The 11,113-nt window shown below is 32.6% G+C and overlaps 1 protein-coding gene across 2 annotated transcripts in view; it reads left to right on the forward strand.

The window, feature by feature from the left end:
• LOC115874830 (proton-coupled amino acid transporter-like protein CG1139) overlaps window positions 1–4,812 on the forward strand; it is a 109,088-nt gene extending 104,276 nt beyond the window's left edge. For both annotated transcript variants that reach the window (XM_030890135.1, XM_030890136.1), the window contains exons 5-7: window positions 336–514; window positions 631–806; window positions 4,118–4,812. In XM_030890135.1, coding sequence (XP_030745995.1) covers window positions 336–514; window positions 631–806; window positions 4,118–4,374 — 612 coding nt within the window. In that variant the 3' untranslated portion in view covers window positions 4,375–4,812. The remainder of the gene's footprint in view (window positions 1–335; window positions 515–630; window positions 807–4,117) is intronic.
• The last annotated feature ends 6,301 nt before the right edge of the window (window positions 4,813–11,113 follow it).

The raw sequence follows: 11,113 nt of genomic DNA on the forward strand, positions 1-11,113 counted from the left end.
GTTACAAAATTCTCAAGTTTTTTATTTTAGGAGCTACAGATGCCCGACGCACTATTGCCGGACCCTGTATTTGTCAATACTTTAAATTAGCCAAATAACTGAGATAATGTAACTATAACATTTACAATCCTATCCTGTAACATGGAAGCCAAGAGATACCTTTCATACTTTTTAACTAGCGTTTCAAACAGAATATATACTTTTTATACAGTATGTCCCCGAATTGTCTTTACCAGAGGAAAAACTTTTTACTATTTTTAGGTTATTTTTCTAATTAAATTTTTAATTAATTTAAATAAAAAATGTAAATAAACACATTTTTTGTTATTTTTCAGATTATGCCTCTGAAAAATGAAATGAAAAATCCTCAACATTTTGGCAGCGCATGCGGTGTCCTGAATATTGGTATGTTTTCGGTGGTCGCCCTGTATATTCTAACCGGATTTTTCGGTTATCTGGCTTATGGAGCTGAAGTAGGAGGCTCTATCTCCTATACCATCGAACCATCAGACATGTAAGTACCATTATTATTATACAGTCATTTAAAAAATATAGAGTAAATTTTGAAGAGTTTTTTTTATTCTAGTTATTTTTTATTTCTAATTATAATGTTTTTTTTATTTATTTCAGTGCTGCACAAGTCTGCAAACTGATGTTGGCTTTTGCTATTTTCACCACTCACGCATTATCGATGTACGTGGCCATTGATATCGTCTGGACGCAAAATCTCGTCAAGAAATTCGAAAAAAACAATCATCCATTGTTCTGGGAGTACTTCATAAGGACCTGTCTTGTTATTTTAACATGTAAGTAAATATTTTTTATTTTTTGAAGTGATTTTACACTAATAGTCCAAGAAAATAAGCCTTTAAATAAGAAGTTTTGGTAAAAACTTGAATTTTTGAAGTTATGAAGGGGTGAAATCAATAAATAAAATTATATTTTCGAAATGTGGAAGAAATGGTAAGAACTAGAAAAAAAGTTCAAATAAACAGTTGTGGAGCGTCAAATTTTACATAAAAATGATGTCTATACTTTTTTTCTCAGATCAAAATTAACCGAGATAGGGTCGCTAGAATCTAGGGAATGATAGTAGAAATTAAAAAAACGCCTACAACTTTTATTTGACTTTTTTATAGTCCTTACCGTTTCTGCGAAATTTCTAAAAAAATATTCTATTTATTTATTGTAAATTCAAGTTTTTACCAAAACTTCGTATTTGAAGGCCTATTTTCTTGGACTATAAATGATTTAAATCATAATATTTTTTTACATGACTCTACACTAGGGTTTCCATACATGTACAGGGTGTTTCAAAAAATATGTGCCACCTCTTGTGGGGAGATTCCTCACGTAAAAATAAGATTTATTTTTCATATTAACATAGATCCGATTTTCCTTTTTGTTTCGTAGCTACAAAGTCTTAATAATTTTTCTTCCGAGTATTTTTATTGATTCGAACAAAATTTTGAGGGTAAAAGTTACTATAAGTGCTACATATTTTAATGCTAAAAAAGTGTCGATAAAATCATCAGATACGTGCATATGGGTTATCACTGGAATGTTTTTCATTAAAAAAACATGTGCACTGACTTTTCTTTTCGCATCAAAATTGTGTAGGCCGTTTAATGCCAATTAAAAGTTATCTCTTCATATTTTGTCGAATTCGGCCTAAGTATACTATACAAGGTGTCCCAGAAATAAGTGCAAGTATTTTAACTGGTAGTACAGTTGAACCCTAGAAACACGCCTATGAGGTTTTTTTCGCGAAAAAAGAAATTTTAGAATTCGAAATTTTTTGGATTTTTTTTAGTTTTTAGTTAAAAACAATAATTTCTTGATAATATGGCAATATAGGTATTAAACTAAATTTACAAGAAAAAAAATCCAGAAAAAATCCAGTGGTTTTCAAAATTTTAGCAAAAAAAGACATTTTTTTGGAAATTTTCAAAGTAAAATAACTCCGTTATTTTGGACTTATTTGAAAAACGATAAAGAGAAAATATATGTTTCTTTTATCGAGATCTACCATCCCTTAAAATACTTGCACTTATTTCTGGAACTATACCCTGTATAGTTTACCTAATTTATTATTAGCTACTATTACTATTAGTCCAACATACAGCAATTTTAAATAAAAAAATAATGGTATTTAAGATAATTACAAAAAAAACAATTTTAAAAAGTTTTAACATCTTATAACTCTAAAACTATGCATTTCCATACCAATGTTTATAGGAACTTTTTTTAATGAGGTATAAATCAGTACTTATTTAAAGCTTTTGCAAGTTAAAGATATTAATTTTTTTTAAAGATTGCTATTAGACTTGGATCAAGGCAAATTAATAAAATTCCGTTTGGAGTTTAAAAATCGACAAAAGATCAAGCGACAACTTTTAATCGACATTAAACTGTGACAGTATTTCATTAAAGAGAGAAAAAAAGTCAGTGGCGTACCTGCTTTTTGTAGAAAAATATTCCAGTGATAACCCATATGCACGTCTCTGGTGAATATGTCGACACTTTTTACCATTAAAATATGTCGTATTTATGCAACTTTTACCCTCAAATTTCATTCAAAACGCTAAAAGTAGAATCGGACCTATGTTGATATGAAAAATAAATCTTATTTTTACGTGAGGAATCTCCCCACGAGAGATGGCACATGTTTTTTGAAACACCCTGTAGATTGAATCTAACATGTCCGGGTCACAAAATAGAAATCAACTATTTCTATTTTGTGTCCGGGTGTTTAAGGTGTCCGGGGTGGTCCGGGCGAATGTCCGAATTTCAGAGCTCATTTTTCCGGAAGTTACAAAAACTTGTGTGGGAACCAGGGTTGGCATGATTTAAATCAAATGATTTAAATCATGATTTAAATCATGATTTAAATCAAGTGATTTTTTTAATTTTAATCATGTGATTTAAATCAAAAAAAAAAATTTTTTTGAAACTTTATAATAAATCAAAAAATAACTGTAAAAGTTATAAAAATGTGTCCTAGAAAACTACAAAAAATATTACTATAACAGATATAATAGATAATAAATCGAAAAATAATAGTAAACGTTATAAAACTACATATATAAAAATAACTATTCATCAATTTAATTGTTGGATCGATTTTTGAACTAATTTCGTGTGAATTTATTAGACCGCTAAACGCAGGGATTTTAAAATTTATGTATAAGTGACAAAAATTCGCTGTTCAAATATATCTTTTGCAAAGTCTAATGCAGAACTAGATTCTTCTTATATAGAGACTATATCTTCATTCCCGAGAATCTACAATCGTTGTCAGTAAATATGTTGCTATTAATAATAATTCCTACCGACATTTTGATTTGCAGTAAGTACTTTACACTTTGACATTAGATAATACATACTAATTTCATTCTCGACTTAAGACTATTTCCAAACAATAGTGTATTGCTTTAGTTAGGAGTAAAAATTAAAAATTATACTTTTTTTGACGATGCTGTACCTTTGAAGGACCATCCTAAAGCTATTCCGACGTTACAGGGAGGCATAAAAAGTACATTTTTACTCCGAATACAACATACTATTTTTTTAAACATTACAAATATTTTTTAAATCAATTTCAAACATTGCAAATAATGCAAACAGTAATCGAGCAACAATTTGTACACTCGTTGAATTTGATACTTAATATCAGTTTAATAATATATTTTTGTACTTTTGTGCTTACGCGTAACAGTGCTTTACTTTTATGTCTAGGCGTTAAAATGACAAAAATTAATACTTTTGAGACGTTTGAAAAAAAATTCTTTTGATCTGAAGCGAACGACTTTTTTTGCAGAATATATATTGGTGACCGATGTGAAAAAATCACACACCCCGTAGAATTGTTAATGTTATCGGTATCGAGGTATAAGATTTAGCTATTTAGTATAGGACTTTAATTGGAAATAAGTCCTAGTCGTTTGGAAATCCGATTTAAATATTATTTTGAATTAAAATCCAAAAAATCTGATTTAAATCAAAAAAATCTGATTTTTCCAACCCTGGTGGGAACCTTATTCATGTCGAATAAATAAATTTAGTAAATCCAAAATAACTCTAGCTTTGAGTCTTAAATTTATATTATTTTTTTCAGTTTGCTTGGCAGTGGCAGTACCATATATCGATCTATTCATCTCACTCGTGGGAGCTTTCTGCATATCGTCACTAGGTGTCGCCTTTCCCGCCATAATGGACTCCTGCAACAAATGGCAAGAGAGGCGGTCAGCCAAAAGTGTCCTGAACCACGTCAAGAACGTGGCCATAGTGATTTTCGCCTTTTTAGGCCTCATTGTTGGTACAGTGACCAGCGTACAAAAGATCGTAGAGAAATTTGGACCAGAATCCACGTGATTTCCAGAAGTGTGATACTAATTAATTGTTAGAGACAATTATTTATTACATATTATTTTGTAAATAGCACGTAGAATAGGGAAAATATGTGAGGATAAAAGTGTGAGAATATTTTTAGCGTATTTTTAATAATTATAATTATTTTATGATACTAAGCATGTACATATAAAAGACATTGTGATATTATTAGATATAGGTATTCATCAGTGTCTGTACATATTGTTAGATTATATAATTATAGAGTGATATATACAGTAGGTTTACAAAAAATAGTATTTTATAAATGTAAAACCGGTGAGTATTCTTGTGATGTATTAACTGAACAAATTGTTAAATTACCTGATTTGTTATATAGTTACTATGTAGAATAAATAGATCATTTTGTAAGCATTGATAAAAATAAATAAACTTTGTACTAAGTACAAACTTAAAAACGTTTTTTTTAATTTATTTATTTAATAAAAAACTGCAAACAATATACCTATCTTAGAAGGATTTGTTGAATATATGAATATTGAATAAACTTCAATAATATTAATAAGAAATTTAAAATTTCTTTTCAACTAATAGGCTTAGATTTTAATTATGAGTTGTTGATCATCTACATACTACATAAAGCTCATACCCAGGGGTAAATGGGGAAGTGGAAACCGGCCCGGGAAAAACAGGCAACCGGCCCAAATCCACAAAAACAAAATGACCATAACGAAGAAACATATTTTATTTTTTAATATTTAAGTAGGGTGTTTTTCGCTCGTGCAAAAAAGGTCTTTTGACTCCGGTTTCTTAAAAAAAATTAAATTGTCTTGATCAAAATTTTCGTAAAGACCAATGTTTACACTACTACTACTACACCCGGTGTAGAAAAAACAATAACCGTAAAGACTAAGATTGAACGAAGAGAAGAATTTTGAAGTATCTTTAAGTAAAAATTTGTTGTTAAAGTAGCATAAATATGTTTAGTTGTAGGTAAAGTATAGTATTGAAGGAAAGAGAGAGTTATAATAACTATTAGGGGGGGAAGGGGCGCCAGATATGGTACTCGCCCGGTCTAAATATTTTCCTTCCGCCGCCGCCGGCCCTGATTATCGATAACGGTAATTTGATCTTGAATAGGCTACGATTTTGAGTCACGATTTTGAGAAACTTTAAGACTTCCTGATTCATTCAGTTCAGCTGACCCAATCCTCTGTGAAATACATTACTTTTAGCTTTTCGGGTATATACTTTCTTACACATTGTAGAAAGAAATTCTCTCTTTTCTGCTACAGCAGCAGCCTCCTCGTGTACACGTGTTTTTAACTGACTAAACCGCGGTTCTTATTTCTTATCATGAAACTTTTCCTGTATTCTTTTTTATATTTGGCATCTTGTATGATAATGCCATGACTCAAACGAAAAAAATCTAGGCAATACCTAGGCAGTGGATATAAATATGTTCTGATGTAAAGCCATCTTATAGTCTATAATAAGAATATTTGGATTTTCGAGACATATTAATATTTTATTATCTAATTTAGTTTGAACCTTATTTAACTCTTCTCTGCTGTCTTAGTAATTTTTAGCCAATTTTCAACAACAATTTACACTTGGCTTTTAGTTCTCAGACTTAGCTTTTAATCCGTCCCCAATTCATGCCAAGCATAGATATGTTTTCTCCGCCAACCGCAGAATTCGCGTCAAATTCGTCTACCTTTTTACAAAGGGCAGCTCGAAAATATTGCACCGAGGACCCCAGTTGTCAATCTACGCTACCGTACTTTTAGTATACATTTAGATCGAGACTATTTAAATTTACCTAATGCTATTCATTCTTTTTTTTGCTTCCAGTCAGTCATGTTTATTAGTTATTAATAAAAGAATAGTCGGTAAAACTATACAGGGTGAGTCTTAAATAAGTGCAAATATTTTCAGGGGTAGTATATTTTGACCCCAGGAACAAGTCTAAGAGTTTTTTTTACAAAAAAAGATGTTAAAAATCGAGCATTTTCTTATAAATTTTTCTGTATATTTTAAAAAAACTTTTTAGAACTTCCTGTTCACCGCAAATTTTCCCACGGTATAGTTTCTTAATCTCTGATATTACGGCACATAAAGAGATGCAAATACCGAAAAAATGAGGTGGCACAAATTTTTTTTAAAAATAAATATATTTTTTCTTTATTACCAAACTTTAATATCTCCATTGGACTTATTTGAAACTCGATAAAGAGAATAAATATATTACCTATGTTTATTTTATTGAGATCTACGAGTCCTGAAAATATTTGCACTTATAGACTCACCTTGTATAATAAACATTTTCAAACCGAACAAACAACAGATGATTATTAATAGCATCAAATTTAGGGTATCAAAGATTAGGTTGAGAGTGAGTGAGTTTATATATTTATCTTTTTTACATTGAGGGTGGAAGCCATTCACGTTTATGCTCACCATTTGTAATGATATGTTGTCTGGGAACACAATTCCCGATATATTTAGCATTAAGTTTGGCGAACTTAGGCGCATCTTGTTGGTGCATCAGGAGACAAATCTGGTGTGATAGGTTTCATTGTTTTTTTTATTGCACATTTTATAAATTAAATGTTATGTACTTTGTTACTTATTTATTTTATTTATTATTATATATACTTTATTTTATATTATTTTTATGTACTTTTGTAGTACATGTCTAGTTTTAAGTAATTGTAATTGTATTTGTTTTCTTTGGGCCTTTGCATGTAGCTACCTCAATAGGTGTTTGTAATGAGTAAATAAATAAATAAATAAATAAAATTATAAGTGCCCCAAGGCATTTTACAATAGTTATTTTACAAATTGGTGTTTATGTTAAAAAGCAACTGACGATTACACTGATGCAAATTGATTAGTTAGTTATGGATCACTAAGCATCTTATGTCACTTTAGTTAGAAGATTAACAATTTAATTTTTGCTAATCCAATCTTTTTTGAGCTCTGATCGAGACCGGCCCACCGGCCCATCTTTCCACCGGCCCACCGACCGGGAATTTTCCCGTTTTCCCATATGGCCCATCCACCCCTGCTCATACCCCATATATCCAAAATAATTCTAAGAATAATAGAAATATTTGCAACTTAATCAACTTTACTTTGAATGTGGTACACAATGATTCGGTATTAAAACTAAAAGAATTTCGGACTTTCATTGTCTTTATTTCTTGGTTTGATGATTCCGGTTTTGTTTTTGTTTAGACACTTTAGGGCACCTACATAGTGAGGCATCTCGATGCGATGCATCCTACGCGCTCACTCGCCGTTTTAAAACAGAGCCTAAACGTGCGCGTATGATGCATCGCATCGAGGACTTGTAATTGGATATAATATTGTCTAGGTATTTTGCAGAGTAACAATTCTGAAGCAAAGCGGTTTTAATATTACTTAGTTCAGAATTCAGAGATTTTTGGTTACTGCATATTATGTAATGATGCGTTTAGACTTGAGCACGCACGCACTGATCCTCCGCGAATGCTCAAGTGTAAACGGCTGTGCGCGCACGCTCACTCTGAATCTGCCTGTGCGCGAGCAGCCACGAACGCGAGCCGTCTGGTGTCGGTTTTTGGTCCGTGCTCAAAGGAATTTTACGTGTGCGCGAACGCTCAGTTTGCACCGGCAATTTATTTTATCTGCGTTCGTGCGTGCCTGTGTGATTTTTTTTCGTTTTCTTTATTAAAATTATGGAGTGCATCAATGAATCTTCGTTATTATTAATTGAAAAATATGAAAAGTTGCCTATATTATGGGATGTTAAACATTCTTTATATTATTAAAAGATAAAAAAAACGCATGACAAGATCTTGTAAATAAAATTAATATTGAATATGTCGATATTAATGAAATTACTATTCTAAAATTTGTATCTTTTGTTCGTAATTTTTGGTGTTATTAAATTTTGTAAATATTCAAAGTCGGGTCTGGTCATTCTTGTAAAGTTTTTGAACTGATCATAGCCCTCCTCAGACACTAAGTTGTTGCATTAAATTATATCGATTTCTAAAAATTTGGGTTTGCCACCAGCGACGATGTTTTCGATTTTTCTCCTTTTTAATAATTAAGCTGTGCATAACAATGACTGCAGCCTCGACTATTTCTTGGTCGTCCATTATTTTCGCCAACACAACTCTGCTGTGCGCGCACAAATGGATCACTTCATTCGTCGAAAAATAAGTTTTAATTTGAACGGAGCCGAGAGCGCGAACGAATGTCGTGCGCGCACGCTCAGCTCGTGCGCGCTCAAGTCTAAACGCACCATAATGCACTGCATATCTATTAGCACAGATATACATAACATTACATAAAAATTAAAAACAAATTAAAAATAATTATACAGAAAGTTTGAAGTTTTATGGTATTACATGATTAGGTAATAATTGTTATCAGGTAGTAATTGTTAATTTTGAAGTTTAACTTTTGATATAATGTCATTTTAACAGAATGGTTTTTGTAGACGTATCCTGAACGCATCTGTTTAAAAAAACTAAAGTGTTCTCAAATAGTTGCATTTAGATATTTTAAATAGTTTTTTTCTTTGTTTTTTGTGTTTTTTGTTGCTTCCGACGATGGAAAAAGATATACTTTCCGAAACGTTAAGCATTTTTTTCCGTTAGGTAAATTTGTTTGTTAGTAAACCACTGCTGACAATTAGTCTCCGTATATGGTCTCCGTTAGATTAACGCAACAGTATTTACAAAAAATAATTATTTTATTTCGTAGATTTTCTTACAGTGGCATACCCATAGGACTTTTTTGGAGAAACTACCTATGTTGCCAAAATTTCAAGATTATGTTTGGTTTGATCTGCTTTGGTTTGTTTTTTTTTCGAAAAATACCAAATTTTTAAAATTATTGTTTAGGAAAAATATCTCATAGACGTATCCCTAAAAACATTTGCACTTATTTAAGACTGTAATGAAGTTTATAAAATTTCTAGGACACCCTGTATATTGTGTTAATATTATACTAGAATAATAGAGACTTCATTCTCTTTTAATAATGACAGTCAATGTATTTTATTGTTAACTCATTATTGTAATGAACTTCATTAGTGTTCCTATTGTTGAATTAAATAGGTTAAATATTTAATTGCCGTTTTGTAAGAGAGTTTTGATCGGTTTTGGTCGCTATAGTTTAATGCGAAAAACAGAACCGTTTGCGCCGCTCGCCCTACTCTGCTAGTGCAGGCCGAGTGGAGGGGAGCGTCAGTCGAGTACCTTGGCTGCAGCAGCTCCAGGTAGGGAGGTTGTCAGGTGGATGACACTTCTTATGGGAGAACTGGCAGTGGTTGAAAACTTGACTACAAGCGATTTTCTAGGAATCTTCCTTACCGATAAATTATTGACAAGAGTGACAGATAAAACCTTAACGTTCTTTCAGTATTCCAGTTCATCTCTTTTTCTTTCTAAGTGTGCGTTGAAAGGAGACAAAAACAATTTTTGGTGACCCATAATTTGTTATTCGAACACCACTTTTCTCCTTGTCGGGTCGTTGACGTTGACTTGTCGCCATTTTATTTCTTTTGTTTACACGCTGCATTTTGCTTTGCAAATTTAATACATAAATTATATAGGCAAATATAGGTTTTTAATAAAACTCCTCGGACTAACGTGTAGGTAAGTGTTGATAATTTTTTTTTTCATCTTAACATGCTCATTGTCGTTCTCCTGATTTTAGGTGACAGAAAAGGATCATCAAATCAAATTGAATTTTATATTTTCCTTCCTATTTATCCTTCCTAAATATCAACTATAATCTTGTGAGTCATTAGTTTTAGAAACTTGTAATGAAGTTCATAAAATTTCTGGGACACCCTGTATATTGTGTTAATGTTATACTAGAATAATAGAGACTTCATTTTCTTTTAATAATGACAGTCAATGTATTTTATTGTTAACTCATTATTGTAATGAACTTCATTGGTGTTCCTATTGTTGAATTAAATAAGTTAAATATTTAATTACCATTTTGTAAGAGAGTTTTGATCGGTTTTGATCGCTATAGTTTAATGCGAAGAACCGAACCGTTTGCGCCGCTCGCCCTACTCTGCTAGTACAGGCCGAGTGGAGGGGAGCGTCAGTCGAGTACCTTGGCTGCAGCAGCTCCAGTTAGTTAGTTAATGGTCGCACGCGAAATAGTGAGGTTCGAGTCCGGAGTGCCCTGCCAAGTGTCCTGCTGCCAGCCGCCGATTGTCGCCGCACTGTATAAGGTAAGCACCCACCGCCAAAGTGATCGAGAGTAGGTCGTATTATTTTTATTGTTATTAAGCGTTTACTCGACTACCTGGACGCGTTATAGGGATAAAGGAGTTAGTTGACGGGATTGTTGGGATATTAAAAGCGCGGGAGAAAAACCATTGCCGACCAGGCAAAGAGGGACTACGCTATGCTACGGGTAGGTCGTCAGGAATGGTGGCCTTTTCTTTTAAAGGTTCTGTTTGACTAGCTGCTCCTGTTCAGTGTATCTCTAGAAAAAGCTAATTACGGGCTAATAATTAATTCATCTTCTTAAGGGACAGTCATGGTAGTTCAGTAAACGCACGGGTCGCGAATGTTCATGGACCTAGAACAAGATCTCGCCCAAATCCCGAGGCTGGTTTTGTAGCTCCCGTATTTTTCTAGGTGTGTCGTCCGGACGACACCCTGCTTCAGTGACGCTGGACGGGATCTCGCCGAAATCCCGAGGCTGTCCTGACCGGGCGGCGTGTGTGCGGGCTGCGCTCATC

The sequence above is a fragment of the Sitophilus oryzae genome, unplaced genomic scaffold (assembly GCF_002938485.1).
Source record: "Sitophilus oryzae breed Bouriz unplaced genomic scaffold, Soryzae_2.0 scaffold_1297_pilon_pilon, whole genome shotgun sequence".
Classification (NCBI taxonomy): Eukaryota; Metazoa; Arthropoda; class Insecta; order Coleoptera; family Curculionidae; genus Sitophilus; species Sitophilus oryzae.